Below are 20,839 nucleotides of genomic sequence, written 5' to 3'. Positions count from 1 at the left end.
GACCCGAGGCCCGGTGCCCGACCTGGACCGGGTGGTGGCGCGCGCAGACCGCTGACGAGCAGCGAAGGAAGACGACGACATGTAGATCAACAGCCCCCCCCCCCCCCCCACTCCGCTGGGTAGACTGCTTTATCTTTTCTTTTTTTTTTACCTTCCATCCGTCAGGGAAGCGAAACAAAACCTTCCCCCAGTCATCTCTCGCAAGAACAGAAACAAACACTGTTATGTCTCCGGCGCGCCGTCGCTGGCATCTGATAACGATGTCCGTCACGGCGCCGCGCTCCTCACACGCCAGCCACAAGAAAAAAAACGGCATAAAAGTCAATGACCCGTATCGATGGGGTGCGCACGTTTTTGATGGCCTTATTCTGCTACAAAGCTCCAAGGCAGATGCGATTACTGGAATCCAAATTTATCTCCCAGACTTGGCACAACAGCTTCTTGGAGGGGGGAGGAAAAAGGAAGGAGGGGGGGGGGGGGGGATAATATCCATGAGAGCTCGAGAAAACCCAAATAGAGGCGAGTGCGAAACACGACCCGTCATGCTTTACCCCGCTGTCCACCAGGACCCTTTTAGTGTTCATCGCTGCATCACCCGACCCGAATTACCACTGCTGTGTCACGTGACCAACAGAGAGTCAAAGGTCGCTGATGTCTGCCGCCGAAAGTGCTACAACGGGGAAAGTTGTGTCGTTAAACATCCGCGCCAGGCAGAGACCGATCGGCGAGCAGGTCGAAAAGCCGTCGACACCACGAAAAACGGCGCGCGTGCCAAAGACACAAAACAAAGAAACAAAAGAAAGAAACAAAAAGTGACAACAAGGGCGGAGGTCCAACCTTTAAATCCTCAGCGCGTCCTTGCTGTTCAGGAATGCCGTTCAGCAACTTCTTTCCCACTCAGTGGGTTTTACCTGAAGCCGGTCTCTGCCAACACGCACGAGGAGACGCCATCGCTCTCGGCTTTCAGCAAGGTACGCGGCACCGGGCCTCAACCGGGCCGCGCCTCCACGACGCAGCCTTGATAAAAAGGACGGGAACGAGGCGTCCTCTTATCGTTCCGTTGCTGTGTGATTTGTCGTTTAACACAAACATAAAAAGGTCGTCATGGAGGCTACAGGAGCACATGGAGCACTTTCCATGTGCCGACGTGAGATTCTTAAAGAAAATAGAAAAAATTGCTTTGAGGCTGCTTTAACAATAAGAATTCTACAGAATCTACAGACACTCTGCCCTGAGGCTTTATGACACGTACGACAACCGTTTCTGTGCTACAAGCGACGGACGCCAGGACGAGAAGACACGGTGGAACATTTTGAACTCTCCTGGGATCCATTAACGAAGACTCTCTGTTCCTAAATCCTTAAAAAATAATTAATCATTAAAAGTGTTTGCTTGTGAAGTGCTCGCTTGGATCCCCACCCCCGGAAAAAATAAGATTATTCTTGATTGAAGATACAGGAAGAGGGAAAAAAAAAAAAAAACGAACTTTAACCCGACAGGAGCCGCAACAGCTAATAAGTAACCGTGGTCAACGTGGCCGATCATGACGATGGCACCAGACGCGCCTCAGAACGAGATCGATCGAATTCACTCCGGCCCGCGCTCAGGGCTGCGTTTTCAAAAAAGGGGGCGCGTCGCCACGTACCCGTTTTCCCGGCGCCGCTCTCCCCCGTGATGAGGATGCACTGGTCCTTGTCCTGGTCCCTCAGGGAACGGTAGGCCTCGTCTGCCAGAGCGTAGCTGGAACGACAAAAAGGGCACAAGGGTCACAAGCTTTCACGGTTACAGGTGCGCAGCCCCTCAGCTTCAGGGGGGGGGGGGATAGTGGGTAAATAATACGGTGGTGCGCCAGGCCGCATGGCGTCCATCCTAATAAACGCCATGCGGCTTTGTGGGAAATCAGGTCGCGTCTGCAGAACAGACGCCGGAGTGACTCGCTGATTTATTTAGCGCCGCTGGCTGGTTCACATTCGGGATTTGGCGTTGAGAGTTGGAACCGTGACCGTTTCCTGCTCCTTTTCGGGCCAACACTAATGCTGCTGGAGCTCCTGAACCCAAATGCAAAAAAACAAAACCGGTGAGTGACAAATCATCCTTTCCCTCCTCCTGTTGACATGACCTGGGGAATCCTTGTGCCCCGGCAGGTGTACGATTGGTCCAATCACTCTCGGTGAAGTAACCCACGGTGCATTGGATGACAAAAGCAGAGTGCCTATTATAAAGTAAAAGCCTATTGTAATACATTCCAGGACAGTGATTCAATGGGAAAGTGGGGCTGATTATTTCAGTTACACCCCCACTGTATTCTGGAACAATGTAGGATTTGTTCTCTTTATGCAGTCAGTCCCTTGTGATGGTTGGAGAGAAGGGTGGATGGTTGGAGGGCTGGATCACTATTACAGGACCCCCCCCCCCCCTCTCCATGTGTGGCACAGTGGTGATACACCCAGATTTACAACTTCCTTCTGGCAGGCGGACCGATCTTCTCCTCCAGGCATCAAGACTACAAATTAACTCACTTTGTCTCCTGTACACCCTCGAAAATTGGGAGTTAATTTGAGACGGGGGGGAAGTCGAGTGTTGGGGAGAAGCCTCCGTGCTGGAGTGCCCTTGAGCAAGTCGATGACTCCTACCAATTTGTTTCACATATGTGAAGGGAATTCTAACAGCAACTGGCGCTCCGTTAAATACTGATAGTAACTTTATCGCCTATATCTCTCTCACTCTTCTATATCTCTGGGCTCGGGGGACTCAAAGTAAAAGTCACAGGTCAGTGGCGCGGACATCCAAAATCAGTTCAATCCCTTTTGGATCTCATCGAGTCGTCCTGAGTCTCATCTCATTTGTGACCCTCCGACCACCGCTACAGAGCGATTGTGTCTAAGCACAAGTCAAAAGCCAGTCCGCTCCAAACCGCCACCCAAGTAATCTCCCGACTTCAATATCAAGACAGATCAACGGTCTAAAATCCCCTGTTTTACATGAAGTATAAGATGAACACAGCTCGGGGTAATTCTGGCAGAATGCACCCAAATAGTCTCTCGCAAGAGTCTAATTCCTCACCTGGGGCCTGGGGGCAATCCAAGCCTAACCAAGAGTACCATTAAATCAGGTATTTACATGCAAGTGCTAGACATGAAAGCAGGAAGGAATGTCTGAGATTTACAGATGCTGACAAGGGTTCAATGAAAGCACCGACACTGTTGTACCTGGGGCTGAAATGGGATGTTGAACTCTGGTTGGCTGTGGTTGCATTTCCCTGCAGAGGCAAAGCTCTTTTGCTCAATAAACACAAAAAATGGGGGAGAAAAAAGAAACTGTTCTAATTTGGGCTACAGCAACTAAATGTATTAGTTGAGTCAGTGAGGTTAAGAGCGTGTAATCACCGCGCTGAACCAACACTGACCTCCACTTTAAAAAGCGGCTGATTGCTAGCAAGAAGCCATGACAGTGAGGTTGACCGGAGATGGACAGCCAGATGAATGCATTCCAGGCCACAATAAAAATAAATAAAATGTAAAGAGCTAAAGCGGTCTAATGGAGCTTCGGGTTCTGCACCATCGCACACACACACACACACACACACACACACACACACACACACACACACACACACACACACACACACACACACACACACACACCATTTGGGACCCGAGCCCACGCTGCACGGCAACCAGTCCTCTCCCTCCTCGACGCCCAGAGTGGACCGTCCACCGACGGACCCTCGGACAAAAGGGAGGTCGAGCTGAGCTGCACCAGCGAGCGACTCGGCTTGTGAGAATTACTCAAACAGGAGACGCTGTGGTCCAATATTACAGTTTTCAAAGCTTAACACCACAAAGGGGCTACGTTTTTTCGGGCCCTCAGGTTGTTATTTTTCGCGTCTCACTCAGGAATCTCCACCCACACAATCGGTAGTCACAGCACAGGCCCAGCTGTACAGGGGGGTCGTGTGGACGAGACTCGGGACGTTGCGTCACTGTTTAAAAAGGGCAGCGCAGCGCAGCAGATGTCTGCTTTGTGAAAACTCCCCTTTTGCCTGACCTCACCCTGACAATGAGCAAATCACCACGCAATCACGCCGCCCCGCCCCCCGGGGGGACGCCAGTGGGAGGGGAGGGGAGTGTTCCAAGGGGAGGGTGAGGGGGGGTGTAAAATAGGAGTGGGAGGTCCCATTTGAATATGAATGGCTACCACATAATGACAACATGAACAGAAGCCATGACAAGCAATGGGCCACACCCAGAATTCTGCATATACAAATGGAGATAAAATGCTTGAATTTTGAAGAAAAAAAAAAAAGATTTCAGGCCAAAACTGACCTTTAGCAAGACACTAATCTGTACGTTTATATAATGAACGTTCATCCCTGCGGCAGCAACATTGTTCTATCATCAGGACCACGAATAGCTACTGGCTGTCCACAAACATGGAAGTCCAAATGAGGAGGAAGCTCCGAGGTCACCATCAAAGGCAGAGGAAGCCTCCCCGATCAGTGTGAGGCGCTGTGTGTGTATATTTGGGGGTGGGGAGGGGGAGGGGGGGCTGTTAGGCTGCAAGAGGGCCTTGGACCATAAGTGCTACTTGGCACCTCCCCTTCACATCTGCCTGCAGGCTGTAATTTGGACGTGCACGTGGCAGCGGCGAACCACACTGGCATGAGGTAAGCAGCAGAAAATAGCCGAGTCAGTCCTTTCCACTACAGACCTCTGGTAACTCCTGCAGTGTGGCCTGGATCTATGGAGGGTGGAGTACCCTGAGGGCAGTCTGCACACTTAAAAGTAGTCATTTATAGATGCTAAAGAAGCTGTAATATATGGGCTGGAGTCCAGCAACTGGGAAATGACAGGACAATTGCAAATAATAATGTCATGCGGCACATTTAAAAAAAAAAAAAAAAAAAAGTACAACTTTGTTCATTTCTCCAGGTCAGCACTTTGATGATTTAGACCCAGGGGTGAGGAGGGTTGATGTGGCTCCTCCGGAGGCCACAGGAAATCCGCCTGGCTCTGCTGGAGCTGCCAAGAACACGACAACTTTCCTGACGCTTTATGACCAGGTGGAAGAGACTCGTGCACACAGACACACACACACTATCCGGCACAGCGGCATCCGTTCATTGGACAAACATGCTGGCGCGGTCCGGACAGATGTGGCCCATCTGCGTGTGTTTGCTGCTATAAGAACAGGTGGTGAGGAAAGGTAAAGAGGTGGCCTCCACCTCTCTAATTTAGACGAGTTAAGTACTGCAGCCATAGATCTCTAATTTATTCAACACTCGCTCAAGGTTGCCGGAAGACGCCGGCTAAATTACTTATTGATACGCCCCCGACCATACATCAAACTTCAGGAGGGGGGTCCGGGGCTTTCATTTACTTTTCTGCACAGTAATTTAGCGCTGCGCAGCGGGGGAATCCAGCCATTCAAGTTGTTTGTCTGATCCTGGGAGAAGCAGGAAATAAGCCTGCTGAGCAATAAGCACGGCATCCTCAAAGAAGTCCTGAAACAAAAACCCCTCTGAGCCGCTTTTAGCAGGTTTTAAAAGGAATCGGCATGGAGCATATAAATAAATATAAAAATAAACTGAATTAAGATGAGTTAAAAGTTGCTTAGAGCCTGTCTGAGACGTGACAGCTCAACAATGACAAATGACGGCCATGTGCCTTTGTCCAGGGAAGGAAAGTATCACAGCCACATGTGCAAAGCCACAGACCGGCTGATGGAAACGTGTCTTTTTATAGGTCAGGGGACTTCCTCTGCGTGTCTCAGCCCTCCACAGAAGTTCTACTGACGCACACAGACCGTCCAAGAAACCAACGCTACTGCAATGATCAACATAGATTTGTGTTTATTTAACACACTGTGCTTGGACATCCGATTCATCCACCTATGACTTATCTGAGAAGTGAATGCCGTCTTATCCACTATGCCGTTGAATTGGTTTTGGAAAATTAAAAACCGTGTAATGTGTGAGCTCCAGAGGCAAAGCAACAACCACTGCACAACAACCACTACACAAAGGCCGCGTAGAAATAAACGGCCAAACGCTTTATTTAGTACAAGATCACTTGGCTCTTCTTCAAAGTAGAAAAAGCCTTCGGGGGGGAGGAGGGGGGGGGAGCATGTGACCCACTGAGGCCGCTCAGACGACAGAGTGAGTCATTGTGGGTCTCGTCCTGCTCGACACCATGAACCGAGGACGCCACAAACCAGGAAGTATTGAGGGGGGGGGGGGAAAGGGGAATAAAGTTGTACTACTGGCGGGTCTTCTTCTATGGTGGCATCGCCGTGTAAAAGAGGAATAAGGATTCCTTTTTAAAATCAATCATAATTGACCATTTTCTCTTGATCGACCAGCTTTTTTTAACTTACGTTACCCAAGACCCACTGCAAAAAGCTCGCTTGGCAGTGGACGCTTCCGGGCCCGAGCGCTACCACGTCTTCTGTCAGCACCTCCCTCTGCGCCATGTCAGCCCGACCCTTTGCACTCGTACGCAGCTCCTCTGGGACGGCTTCGACAACTTCTCGCCTACAAATGAATCCTCGATGCGCACAGATAACTTCCAAATCAGATGGACAGCTTGTTTGATTTCATGCGACTGATCACATGAACCGTCACCGCCCACGAGCTGCAGCCCCCACGCGCTACACTTCAAATGCTTTTCTGAAAATAGTTGTATACCATCATGAAATCAATGGAAATATGTGTGCCCCTTTCAATTTGTGTGGTGACGTGCAGACGGTCCTGTGGTGGATCAGAACAGCACACAGCAGTGGGTCTCATCCATGTACCTGCATTTCGGTAGGCCTCTCACGTGTGGCTATGCAAGCTGTGTACACCGATAGAAGGCCGATACTCATTGTGCTGCCAGTGAATAGAGGGCGCACAATGCTTTCGGGACAGTCGCACAAAAGAAAAGCCTATAAAAGAAAGTCCTGTGCGCACAGAACCAATAAATGACACCGCGGGCCATGTGTAATCAGTACTCTGTGAAGCAGTCAGCAGGTGGGCGCATTATCTCTGGAAATAATTCATAACCTCTCACTCTTCATGATTGGCAGCCCATGAGCAGCGGTTATTACTCACTACCTGGTGGGTGAAGTCAACATGCAAAAATGGCAGAGCCACGAGCGGTTGTTCTACTTCAGCCGTCCCAATCATGGGAAATCATTACGTTTCAGTTTCTTCTGGAGAAATAATCCAACAATAACCCAACGAGGTTTCGGAACGTGTTTCAGTTTGGGCAGTTTGCAATGCAGCACTGGATCACGAATGGTTAAATCGGCCGCTTTAATACATTTGCATTTTATTCTTGGCTTAAAGAGGTGGGTGGACCAAGCGCACCTTCTCTCTCTCCCTCTCTCTCTCTCTCTCTCTCTTTCCGCCCACTCACCATTACGCCGACACACGGGCTGCAGAGACCTCGCTCTGCCCACCTGAGTCAAAATGCCATTTCAACGAGTGCCTACTTAAATCTACCTACGCTCAGGTCCATTTACGTGGGCCTCTTTGGAAACCGTCTTGCATAACACCAGATCAGCATGTACGTGGTGTTACCTAATAACACCGGCCTCTGGATAAAATAACAAAAAGACGGCAATGATTGCAGGAGACACAAAGTGTCGAGACCCGTTTTTTCTATTTGACGGAAAGAAACCGATACTAAACCGGACTTTCTTGTGTCTTTTTAAGGGCCTAAAAAGTTGCTCACATGTTGACATTTTACAACAATTTGACTGCAACTTGGTTATCCCACAACAAATGTAGTCGAACACCACTTTTCATCAGATTCAACAGCATTTCAGAACAACGTTTTGGATTTGGGCCGAGCCACCGGAACAAATGACAGGAGATTCCAACCAGTAGCTTTTCATCCGTGTTCCAACTGACAAAAGCTAGAAAAAAGGCAGATGGCTTGACGCAGTAAAAAGGCTCCAAAGTCCACCCTACGACGCGCCGCGTTCCCATTGGTCTTGATCAAACATCTCGCATGATGGCCTCAACAATTTTGCCCTCACAAATACGACGGCAGCTTAAAAAAAAATGAGAGAGAAGCAGGACGGGATGCCCGGGCTTCACAACGGATCCCACGCCGCTGAATACGGGGCGAAAAGCACGATCCACGTGCGCCATTCAATGCAAACAGTTGAGGCAGTAGTAGGGGGGGGGGGGGGGGGGGGGGGGGATGTTTTGACGTAGCTCTCTCTCTCCCACCCACCCACCCACACTGATCTGTGGTCTGCAGCCCATTCTCACTGCATGAAATGTGCGTTTCATGTTCCTTGGACACCAGAGTGTCTTTATTTCTATTATGCTGGTGAATGATCAGGGATTTTAACGAGACGTTACCAATGAATGAGTTTGTGCACCAATACAGCGGTTACGCAACAACGAGGAGGAAATCTTTGCCAAACGACGGAGAAAAGGCCGAGCTTCAATGCTTGGGTGGCGTCACACGTCAGGCTGAGCTGAGCTGAGCAAGGACACGTGTGCATTAAAAGATGAATTCAACCAAACACAGATCATCCAAAAACAAAGCGGATTTCATGGCCGAGCTGTTCCAACCATGTGCAGAACAGCTGAAACCCCGACAGAGACCTTGCACGAGGGGGGAGCCCTCTATGCTCCATTGACCCGCCTGGATGCCCCCCCCCCCCCCCTTCAACCAATGCTCTAGCGCCATTAGGCATTGAGTGCAGGGGGTCTCCATACCTCATTAAACGACACACACACACACACACACACACACACACACACACACACACACACACACACACACACACACACACACACACACACACACACACACACACACACACACACACACACACACACACACACACACACACACACACACACACACACACACACACACACCTCTTAATCGGTGTCTGGCTCGGGTGGCAGAGGGCACACAAAAAGGGCCATCTGTAGTGCTGCTGTGGAGTGGGGGGGCCTGGGGAAAGGCCACTGATTAGTTCATCTCTAATGCGTTGACTTTGTGTAGACTGGACGGGGGGGGAGACGAACACCTGCCAGTTAATTACGAGGTGCCTCATCTGGGCAAAAGAGCGGTTTGCCAAATTGGCCGAGAAAATGATGGACAGCTGGAGAGTCCATTCACAATTCCAGGTACTTTTAAGTTTTTCTGCATGGTACAATGTGTTTAAAAATACACACACATCATTGTTTTAGCTATTTAGGTGAAACATCTGTCACTTTAATCCTGAATTTAGATCAGCTGTTTAAATTCCATTTATAATGCATTTTTGTAACTCAATTGAAGAAAAAAAAAAACTGAATCTCTGTCGGTGTGATTGGCAAAACTCACAACAGCATGGAAAACGCTTCCATCTTTTTCTTAATTGATCAATAAGCACTATATGGGTATATATATAAGCATATATCGGGGTAGGCGTGACTCTAAGACGCAACTTAACAGGCAATTAGTGGAGCAGGTCTAGAGTTGAGGGACCTGCAGCAGCTCTGTGGTGTGGATGAACACCTGCAGACACTCAGTGATCCGTGATCTACGTGCACGGGGTACGGTGCGCTTCCTTTGCAGATGCAGACGCACCAGCAATCACGCAATGACCACGCAAAGGAATAGATCGAGGGGGCCGGGTCGATTCCCACAGCATCGATGACGGCAACGAAGGACCTTGAATTCAGAGCCCGCTGTGTGTTCGTTTAAGGCTCCGCGTGAGTCCTTCACGTCGGCTTATATTAGTAGAACATACTGCTACATTAATCTTGCCCCAACGGCTATTGACGCTTTTGCTTTAATAAAGACGACCGGCAATTATCCGTTACTTGTCATTTGTTCCGTCAAATAGCCATTGGAGTCAGTAGCTTCATGCTTAAAGTGAAGAAAAAACAACAAAACAAGCCACCAATTCTGATATTATACGCTTGAAAATATTCAAGAGCAAAATATTCCCGAGCTTCAATCAGTTTGGGAGAATTATTGTATAACTGTCATGTGACAAAATGTTTGCTTGATTGCCTTAGACCGGAAAAAACTAGTTGAAGATAATTCCTAAAGTTACGTTGAATACAGCAAGGTTTCATATCTACATCTATGTCTGTCTTACATCTTTAGGGCCTGTGGAAGAATTCCAAAAACTTCCCTGCAAACTCCTTTGACCTCAAACCGGCGCAACCCGTTTCCGGACCTCAAACCGGCGCAACCCGTTTCCGAGCTGCCGGCGAGCGTCTGAGGAGGCAGAGACAGGAAGAGGAAGATGGCGTGGAGCCCCTGGTGTTGCCTTAATTAAACACCGATCCCCTCGGTCACTGCAGCAATGAAGCCCCTCGGTCAGTCCAAGGTCAGCCGTGCAAGACACAAGGTCATCCAAAACAGGAGCGTCTTCGAGCTTGGAAACCTCAACAGGAATTGGAAGTCATTGTTCAATTTAGAAACATCAACTTGAGCATTATATTTTTAAAAATGATAAGCTGTCTCTGCACTTATATACACACACACACACACACACACACACACACTTTTCTCCTATGTAGACAAAGCCGTTGTACGGAAACGCCACATGGTTCGAGTTGGTTCCGAGCGTAGTTGTGTGAAGTACTAATGAGGCCCTGGATTTAGGCTCCGCCTCCACGCCGCGCAGCTTTCTGCACTCTAATCACTCTTCATCGCTGTGCTCATTCCGCATTTAGCTTCATCTTGAATCTTGATCTTGAATCTCTAGACAGAAGAAATGAGTTCATCGATGACTCGGCTCAAGGAGCCAACAGGAACAACATGACGTGGAATCCAGAAGTGAGGGTTTCGCACGACTTTAAGGGCGATCGATGCAAAGCCCAAAGCTCGGTCCAGATGGCCCCACCGCGGGATTAAGATCAATTTATGCAGCATGTTGATACAATCGGCTTTTGACTTGAATTCAAGAGCCCGTCCCATTAAACGGGGTTTAATCTTCTCTACTTAAAAACTAATGGCGAGAGGGTTTCGGGGATATTTACCAGATGTGCAATTGAGTCAATAGAAGGTTCTGCCTTCTGACGGGGGTTTAGACGCCAAAACGTCAAATTTGACTGATTTGTTACATCCTTCATTCCTCGGAAACTTTAATTTAGCGACTTGAAATTAAACATATTGTTTATTTTACATTTTTGTGCATTTAAAATCAACGTGGAATCATTTTCATTCCATACGGACACAAACCGAAGCCAAAGACCTGACCATCATTTAGCCTTCAGCCTTTCTAACTGCAGAGACCTTTTATATTTTATTGTCCAGTGCCAAACAGCAATGTTGTTGATACTCCCTTAAATACCATTCCTAGGAGTGTCCTTATGGCAACCCACATGTTTGGCCTTTGCCAGGGGTCACAGAGGCGATTAATGGGTTGGGAACACGTGGGAGCTTTTGGCATCTCTGCTTTTAATTGCAGATTCTTTCAATTAATAAAGTAAATTCTCCGTCCACTTCCATTGCAGCATTACCGTTTTAATGTACTAGTCATTTAGATGCTCTTTGCAATAGGCTTTATTTACCAGAGCAAACAAAGCACATGTCTAAGCTTAAAGCCAACAACGCTACACGGCGAGGAATCGGGTCGTTTTAAAAATCAGGGATTTCTTGTTAAAGCATCAAACCCTTCAACAGGCTCCTAAAAAAATAAAATAAACTATTGTCGCCCTCTCAGCCGGACACAGGGCAGGCTAACGGACCAGCGCCAGGCCTCGTCTCACCTTGGGGGTGTTTTTTGTGCGTGGCCTCCGAGACCACAAGGCCGACTCGAACACTTGTGTACGTCTGATTGCAATCCCCCTCCCCCTCCCCCCCCCCATTAATCACTGCGTCCAAATCCTTAGAGGTTGAAAAAAAAACAAACAAAAAAAACATGACAAATGCAGTTTTGTGTTCGCTGAATGAATATTCAGAACATCAAAGCACCCCCCCCCCCCCCCCACCCAACGGAAAACCTCGTGTTCAAACTCTGAGGGGGGCCTTGTGCAGGACACAGGGTGACCGTGGACACTCACATGTGTGGACTGAGTTCATAGAAGTTCCTGTTGCGATACTCCTCCACCTTCTCTGGGGTGTAGATGGGCAGGGCCCTGTAGGGGTTCATGGAGATCACCACGCTGCCAATGTACGTCTGCAGGAGGAGGAGGAGGAAGGAGACGCGTTAGGATGAATCAGCTTAAGACAACAACAACAACAACAACTCGGCAGTAAAGACAGGTCACAAAGAGGTCGAGGTGATGCCTGTTCAAGACAAAACGCCATCAAACATCTGAAACTCTAAATAAAACGGCAAGGCGTTGGTTACATAACCCGTAATTGCAGCATAAAATATCCACAGCGCTGCCTTTTCAGTTTCACATACTCGCATGAAAAAACAAAACGACTCTTGCGTAACATTTACACAGGTACGGTTTAACAGAGAACACCTCGCTGATATTTCTGAAGGCGAATATAACCAGTCATCATCTTTATTGTCCTCCCACTCTCAAACATCAACCGGCAACCGGCAACATCTCCCTTGCTTCCCATGGTTAACGGCTGTTGCATAACCCACTCTGACGTGAGCGGGGCTCGGCCTTCCCCCGCGGCGACCCCATGACCCCACGCAGTCCGCCCCGAGGCCATGGCTCACTGAAACACGGGCGCGGCAGTAAATTTGAGGAAAATCCATTGAGGATGGAGATTGGGGGGGCGGGGGGGGGCATTACATCTAATCATGCCATGCACAACACAAGACGTAACCACGGTTAAAACAAATGGAGGGCTTCAGGGATTGAATAAACATGAAAGGAACCACTCATTGATTCTACTCGCTGAGACAAACGGGTCGAGTCAAACGCGAGAAGCAGCCCATCGCTTAACGGGGCAATTTTCATTCCCTTTGACTTTCGACTGAGTTATTGGATACACCATGCCGTCCCCTGCACAACAAAGCCATGCTTCTTCGGCTGTGCGCTGTCATATGATAGTTTGGGGAGGGGGAGGGGGGGGGGGGGGGGGGACCATTTGTGAGAAATGATGCTGCGTGGAGGGAAAAATACAGTCGCGAGAGTTGTACGCCACAGATTTATTGCATAAGTATAGGCTTCAGTGATTTCCCTTGTCATCACTTGAGGTGCAGCTTACATCACCAAAAAAGCTTCCATTATATATTAGGAGCCGTGATTTACCTTCCCATGAAAATGTCCCTGCTAAAAGCAAAAAGGCCAAACCAAATGCCGAGATTGTGCACCTTTTCTGGAGGGGCATTTATTAAATAAGCCATTTGAAAATTGCGGGCTTAAGAAGGTGCCCCAACATTTAGGTAAAAAAAACATGGTGGCTGTGTGGAGTGAGTGGCTTTAGAAGCGGGGGGGTGGGGTGGGGGGGTAATGAATATGGTCGACTCACGTAGATCTCGTTGTGGTCAAAGCGGTTCCTCAGGTTCTCGATGAAAGAGTCCTCGGACAGGGGTTCTAGGAGGACCATGTCGCCCACCCCAATCATGTTGTCCAGAAGTGAAGTCTTCACCTCCATCTTGGCTGCAGGTGTCCCCTCCTGCACAGAAGGAAAGGAGAGATTACAGATCGTATTCACCGTAAACTACAAATGAGAACACCGTGTTGAGTTCATGGACAACTAGTGGGCCCCAAACAGAACGCTGCTGGGACACAGAGGGCCAATGAAGACAAGTCCCAGCAAACAAAAGACATTAGATGAACAATGCATGTCTAAAAAACAACGTCTGCGCATGAAGGACAAAAGTAAATCATTTGAGGTGTTCTGCTGAAGAGCTTGTCATCCATTGTGAGGGCTCCAAGGGGCCAAAGATTTTTGAGAGGCGTTCTGATCAGAAAGTAAACAGTCCTAAACTTAGCCGGAGAAAACAAACTGCGGGGCGGACATGTTTGTGGAGCAGCGGTTTGACTCCGGGGGACCATTCGGGGCCTTTCGATTGGCTCTTCGGTTCCGCAGCATGTGAGAATGTCTCATAAGGCCATTATATAACTACGGAACTCTGACCGTGACCTCTGGGCGTCTGCTCAAAAGGAATCTGCTGCTGTTTCGGGGCTTCGTGTAAATCAAAAAGAAACTGCAAACGGAAACAGGCGGCTTTGTTGGGGTCTTTTTTTTTCTCCCAGCAGCCCTCTTGCTTGTTTGCGGCAATGTGTAATATTTGAGGCCAGTAAAGGATCTGGGCCGGAGTGCACCATGACAAAGACACTGCTGGGGCAGGCGCTTTTCAGTCCGGCGCTGCCTCCCACCTCCCTTTGGACAGTAATCCCAAAGCTGCAGGGCTGGAGATAAAAGAGGGGCCCGTGATGCATTCAGGGCCTTGATACGGGGCTTTGTGGCACCCAAAAAACACCCAATGTCTGCTGTAGCGACAGGCTTTGCACAACAGGCCATGTAGTCATCTGCTGTCCTTTGGGCTCAGAACATCTGTCCAGAAAGGGACAGTGGTTGGTACAGAACCGTACACCCAAACAAACAGGTGCAGGGATCTACAATGTTTCGCATGCCTTGAAATTACAGAAATGTCGGCTACTGCAGCAGAAGTTGTGCCGTGTGAAGTTTGCGCTCGGGGGGGGGGGGGGATTAAGCCACTGGATCGGGGGGGGGGGGGTAATAAAGAATGTGATCAGAGACAATAGGCCGATAGCGACGACTCGGCACGCCAACGTTTCAGCACAAAGAGCCTCACTTTGGCTGCGAGACGCCGTCCGTCAGCTGTCAAATCAACTACTTGCAGAAAGACATTCCTGTAGAAATATGAACGGATTCTCTGCACAGAGCCCACTCTGCTGCCGGCTCCGGTTCCCCCTGCAGGGCACTGCGTTATTGGACCATAAAGAAGTTGCCAGGCTCTTGGTGGGAGGCAAAGTGTCAAGTTCCAGAACCACTCGCACTTCACAGCGTGAAAACAAATCTTTTGAAAAGGTGGGCCGACACTTAAAGGGGGAGGGAGGGGGGGGGGGGGGAACCCGTTGGAAATGATTGATGTTTTATTGCAATTAAGTTGTTTTCTAAAAAGGGCGATAAGAGCTCCCTCTCGAACCAAAGGCGAGCACAAAGCGGTGGGGGAAAAGTGTGACCGCTTGTCAGCCAACGGCCCGGCGAGGTCGGTCACTCTGTGCACGATTCGCCCGTCTAATGGCGCGGCGCCAAACAGCCGCAGCAGGCGCCCAGGTCTCCCAGCTGCTTTCAATCGTCCGAAACCTTGTTCGGAATCAAGTTATTTCCCTTTCACATTGTTGCCGGGTCTCCCCCCCCCCCCCTTCCCGCCCGGAGGCATGAAATAGCAATCCTCTGCTCTGGGGTATCACGACGCATGGCATCTGAAGGGTCGCGCATTTGATTAAACCGAATGGATTCCGACGGCCAGACTTCTAATCTCACATTTTTCATACGTTACGAAATATTCTTTAAATCACACACGCCGTTTCAGACCTTCACTGAGCCTCCAATGACGTGTGCATTCGCTCCGCCACAACGCAGTGGTCAGTTAGTTAGTTAGTTAGTTAGCCGCTAGCGACAGTAAGAGCATTACCATCCGCTGGGGAAAGTGCTCGGTCCAGTCTGGCATTAAGCCGGCAGGAGGTTAAAATAAAAGAAGCATAAAGCCCTTCTCCTCAGTGAAAACGGAGGCCGAAGCCCCGAACGGGTCCATTCTGGGGGGGGGGGGGCTTGTACCACTCTAACCCCCAGCACCGTCTGCACCGGGCGGGATGCTGGTCCGCTGATAACCCACAACACCCCCCCCCCCCCCGGTCGGGCCCTGGCTTCTAGGCTGAGAGTGACACAATCCCATTAGTGAGAGTCGCTGCCCGCGGGTTAACTGTACTGGATCCAATGGCGGGTGCAGGGAGGAAGGGGGGGGGGGGGGGGGTGGGGGGGTGGAGGAAACCTGACGGCCTTGATTAAACTCAGGGGGATTATTTTCACTGCTGAGCGGTGGAGAGATAACAATGTAGCCCGTCTGTGTCGATAAAACCAAAAATGACGTTTCCTAATGTGCATTAAAGAAGAAACTAAAATGACTACATCACTGGATTTAAATTGACCCGCTTTAATCAATCTCTCTGATGCAAGAGATTGGTGAAATCTCCTTGGTGCAGGTCTGAGAGGCGGACATCGCGTGCGCTCACATGGCTGAGCTGCTATTAATCTCAGATCTAAATCTCATGAATCAGCGATGTAGCGAAAGTTATGGTCAAAAACCCTCATCTGGACGAGTGTTGCCTTTTTTCCGAGAGCGCTCTCCAGAACCCGACTGGCACCATGTGACGCAGATGGGGGTTTACACCATTTAAGGCTGGCAATTTAAATGCTGACCTTGTGAGTAAAACATATGCTTAAAAGAAAACAGGATGTGGAAATAATAATACTTCTTTTTCCCCCTCAGGACATCCTGGTACAACCGCCATTCGTTATGCCCGGCTATCAGCAACGTACAATAAACAGAAGGCCTGCGTCTGCCCCCCCCCCCCGCTTCCTACCTTGATGTCACGCAATGTGCTGCATGCATGCAAAATCCAACAAAGCACCTTGAATGTCAGGAGAAGGACGTGAGCGAGTACAGGATTGCCCTTTAAATTGGAGTTTGATCCATAATTCCAGCAGATTAATGTGCCGCTTTTAGAGGCGTGATTTTAATGGGACACACCTGGGATTTCGATGCACTTTGCTTCCGACATCGACCTTGATTCCGCGGCAAGATCAAGCAACTACGGAAAATAAAACGCCATTAAATGTACATATATTATTCACAAGCCCTGGCCTGAGCCTACGTCATCTTGTCCGTCCGGACGACTGAGGAGGGAAGAAAAAGAAGAAAAAAAAAGTCACTGAACCACAAAAGGTCAACAGCCCCGCAGGCGCTCACATGGGGGGGGACACACGCAAGATCCAAAACAAAAAACAGTAAACCGGCCGTTACTCGTCAGGTCTGCGACGTGCGCTCCTTGAGGAAAGCAAAAGTGCATCGTGGGAGCCGCACAGAGCGGTGATAATAATGATGATGATGATGATGATGATGGCCGCCATTCTACCTTGAGAGCGGTTGTTTGAGAACACAAAAGGCGTCTATGTGCAAACAAATAATAAAACGCATTCTGCAGAGTAAAGAAAGAAAAGTCCCCGCACAGGTCACGCTGGCCTTGTCGAGGGAGGGGTGGGGGTGGGGGCGGGCAGCAGAGTCACAACAACACAGGCTGCTGGCAATGATGCAGATTAAAGCACTCCCTAACGGAGCAGCGGGGAGGGGGGGGGGGGGGGTGAGAGGGGTAGAGAGAGAGCTGCGGCCTGACGAAGTGACCTGGATTCTCAGCGGCGCTGCGTATCCGAGCCACAGCGCCAAGGCCGGGCGCACCGAGCGCACCGATGTGACCGCTGATGTGATGATTTCAAGAAAAAATCCATTTGCAATTCAAATGAGGTGCGTTCATGCAACACAACTTTCCAGGCTGGTTAAACATAAACCCGTAAACCAAACAAACACTGCGCTTTATTTGTTTTTTAGAAAAAAAACGCACACAATCGAAATGACAAAAGCACCAAACAACCGCAGCGTAATGAACCCAGAGAGCAGACAGAGCCTTTATTGAAATGAGACGTGGACGTCCAAAAGCCCAGGAGACACCTTCTTCTCTTCTCTCTGCCGTTAGCATCGAGCGCCGTCCACGATCGGAAAAAAAATATCCTGCTCAAGTCGTCCAGCGGCACACGAGAGATTTCTTTGTCTTCCCCCCTAGGGGCCATCGGCCTGTCGCGATGGATCGACTTATCAGCACAATATATGAAAACCAGTGTGATCATCCTGTTATCTTCAGCTCCGGTGTGGGAACATTTTGGCCTTAAAAAAGAGTCTACCCCGGCTAAATATTAGGAGATTGTGCAATGAGTTGTAGTTTTAACTCACTCATTTATAGTGCAGAGTAGTACTCCCCCCCCCCCCCCCTCATACAGTGTGCCAAGACATCCCAGTCGCATAAAAACACGCTGTAAAACCCACGAGTCGCGTACAGCCTATGGACATGAGCCTTTACGAAAGAAATTCAACTTGCATCGTGAGACAGGTGGCAGTTAACTCTGCCTGCCCCCCCCCCCCCCCCCCCCCCCCCCACACAGTCAAAATCCCCCAGAGGACGACGCCAGGCAACTGGCTGAATCCTATAAAATGCAATTACCTACAGAACATAAAGCCTGCTCCTGTAGAGACTCACTGTCCCTTTAAAAGAAGGTACAGCTCTGGTGGAGTTGAATAGAAAAAATAAAATAAGAAGAAAAAACCAGCGTATGGAATCTCTAGAATGAACATTGTTGCCCGTCTCCTTTGCGACCCTCAAGGTTCCCGCTGATTGCACTTTTACGAGCGACAACAGCTCCGTGGAGGCAGAACCAGCATCAGCCATCAAAAACAAGCACGCAGGAGATCCCCCCCCCCCCCCCACCCACTTCACACTGGGTTTTAGTACACGACTCCTCTCAAACGCTCCCCAGACGGCTCTGTCAAACACTTGGCCCGGCTCCGTTTGCCTCGAGTGGATGGAGAAAGCAGCTGGAGTGGACTTAAAAGCAGCCGAGGGCCGAATGAAAACGTACCGGGTTATTACCCGAGATCCAGGGGGGGGGGGGGGGGCGCTGAGGACGGAGAGTTTCACAACTCAAATCGGGGGGGGGGGGGGGGGGGGGGGAGTTGTTTGCGGGTCTAGTGCCCAAACGGGGTGTCGATGAGGGGGCTGAACTGGAGCTTCCACTTCCTGTCGGCCTTAGGATGCTTCTTCAGAACCCTTTGACAGGCTTTGTCAGGAGGGGGGGAGGGGGGGGGCGAACAAGCACACCGTCCACCTCGGCCCGAGGCCTCACTACGCCGAGAGCGCACGGCCAGACGAGTGCAAAGCACTTAAAGACAAATTAAAAATGAAAATAAACACACGGATGCAGCTGGACGCTCCCGGGGAGGAGTCTGAGGCGACTGCGTGTTACGTACTCTCCGTGCGGCTCTGGGGGCTCGCCACTTACTACCTTTTCACAGTCATCTTACATCACGCTTTGTTTGATCAGCGCCGGGTAATAAAAGTTCCCATCTGGCTTCCCGGGCTGAGACTCCGGCCAACGGAGGCGGGACATATTTGTAGGGGGGGATGGGGGGGGGGGGGGGGAACCACAAAAAGGGAAAAAGACAAAAAAAAAAAAAGAAAAATCCTCTGGGAAATTTAAAGTTCCCGGATGGAATTAGAAGTTGAAAACTGCAGCTTTGAAAGTGGTGCCGAGCGTCACAAAGAGTCTGAAGAACAACGTGAACGAGGGTTTCATGTTCCGGTTTTAGCCGTGAACCAAAACTTAAAGCATGTTTATTCATAAAATGTGTCCAGATGCGCATAGCTTGGACTGGACTGTTCTAATGTTTGGAAAAAGAATCAAAGTACAACTTGAGTTTGGACCGAACCCAAGCAGCAGTTTCTGTGGTCCTCGACTCAAATTTAAAACCTGTCAGTTTCCATTTAGAAAACAGTTTAACTCTTCTCTGTAAGAACATTACATTTGCTTATATAATAATTGAGTGTAGTTTCTTTTTTTAAATCTGATTCAACCGCAGGGTACTTTAATACAGTAAAGTGATGTTGCTTTTTCCTTTAACCTACTACAGTTTTTCTTCCCAGAAGGCATTCCTCTCCTCTGATTTTTACAAGTTTTCGGGCCGGATCCCACAGGGACATCCCACAGGTCGACTCCGACAAGAGGAAACTTTTGGGATGTTTCTCATGCGAGGTGAATACTTTCATTCATGCAGTCTGTGCCGAGCAGTAATTTATTCCAGTGAGCCGCAGCAGCAGCATGAAGATCTCTTAAACCCACCTTCAGTCACTTTAAAACCCCGCATTGATCTTTGACGTTGTGGATCCAAGAGAATCCACGTATCAGAGGCTGCATAATGTAAGGATTTCATCTGAATGGAAGAGGAAGATATTCTCTTTTCTGGGAGGGGGGGGTCAGAGGTGACAGTTCTCTCGCTCACACACACACACACACACACAAACGCACACTTATGGAGAGTTGACACACATCTGCTGCTCTGCAGGAGTCGGGACTCTCGCGAGCTACCAAGATGGCACTTAAAAGAGCGCAGATGTGCGCAATTAGCGAGCGCACTTTCCGATAATTAAAAGGGCTTCATTTCGTGTTGAGATAGAGAATAACCGGCAGGAATGAACTCTGACACACCGAAGCTCACCGGTGCTATCCTCCAAACCGATGCTTTCTGTACACAAAGAAAAAAAAAATATATATAAAGAAAAATCCCAACCCCCTCTTGCACGAAGCGAGGAGGTATGAATGAGTCGGCAGGCAGATGGTCCAAAGACGATACAAAGTTAACTTTAAAAGGGGGGGGGGGGTTGCAAAGAGTGTAGCAGAGTAACAGAAACGACACAAACGATCGCAGCCGGTTACAATGTGCAGCACATGGGACGCAGGACGTCAAACTTGCCTCGTTATTTCTGCAAGAGTCGCTCCCTCGCGTCCTGAAAATCCACTCCACGAAGCAAAAGTAAGGATCCCAGAAGGTGGTGTGGAGTGGCTGCCGAAGCCCCTTCCCCCGCTGGTCTTCACTCTTTACTCTGGTTGTCTGCTGGGCTGGAGGAGGCTGGACGCGGCTCTCATCGGGACCCTCGGCGCAGTGAATGGAGCTCTGGGTGGACCGCAGAGTGCTTCGTGCGCCGGGGCGTAGGGAGTGGCTGGAGCGGCGGCGCTGGGCTGTTCCAGCGTCCCTTAATCACCTCCAGCGCGTGGAGAGTGAGGAGGAGGAGGGGGGGGGGGGGGGGGGGGGTTGGTGGTGCCTTCAAAGTTGTCGGGAATTC

The 20,839-nt window shown here is 49.6% G+C and overlaps 1 protein-coding gene across 1 annotated transcript; it reads right to left on the bottom strand.

Annotated features, from left to right (window-relative positions):
- Window positions 1–1,526: 1,526 nt before the first annotated feature.
- On the bottom strand, window positions 1,527–20,749 carry LOC134132807 (unconventional myosin-Ib). Its single transcript, XM_062564941.1, has 4 exons — window positions 20,470–20,749; window positions 13,389–13,535; window positions 12,014–12,129; window positions 1,527–1,740 (listed from the first exon to the last, which is right to left on the bottom strand). The coding sequence occupies exons 2-4, from the start codon at window positions 13,512–13,514 to the stop codon at window positions 1,542–1,544; spliced, it is 441 nt and encodes a 146-aa protein (XP_062420925.1). The 5' UTR covers window positions 13,515–13,535; window positions 20,470–20,749; the 3' UTR covers window positions 1,527–1,541.
- Between the last annotated feature and the right edge of the window lie 90 nt (window positions 20,750–20,839).

Source organism: Pungitius pungitius, chromosome 10, assembly GCF_949316345.1.
Source record: "Pungitius pungitius chromosome 10, fPunPun2.1, whole genome shotgun sequence".
NCBI classification, from domain to species: domain Eukaryota; kingdom Metazoa; phylum Chordata; class Actinopteri; order Perciformes; family Gasterosteidae; genus Pungitius; species Pungitius pungitius.
This window is presented reverse-complemented; position numbering and strand designations above follow the sequence as displayed.

Excerpts from the sequence above, each read along its gene's own strand:
- LOC134132807 (XM_062564941.1), bottom strand. The coding sequence starts at position 13,514 with ATGGAGGTGAAGACTTCACTTCTGGACAACATGATTGGGGTGGGCGAC. Across the intron at positions 12,130-13,388 it reads TTGACCACAACGAGATCTAC|ACGTACATTGGCAGCGTGGT; the intron begins GTGAGTCGACCA and ends CTCCTCCTGCAG. Across the intron at positions 1,741-12,013 it reads TATGAACTCAGTCCACACAT|CTACGCTCTGGCAGACGAGG; the intron begins GTGAGTGTCCAC and ends TTGTCGTTCCAG.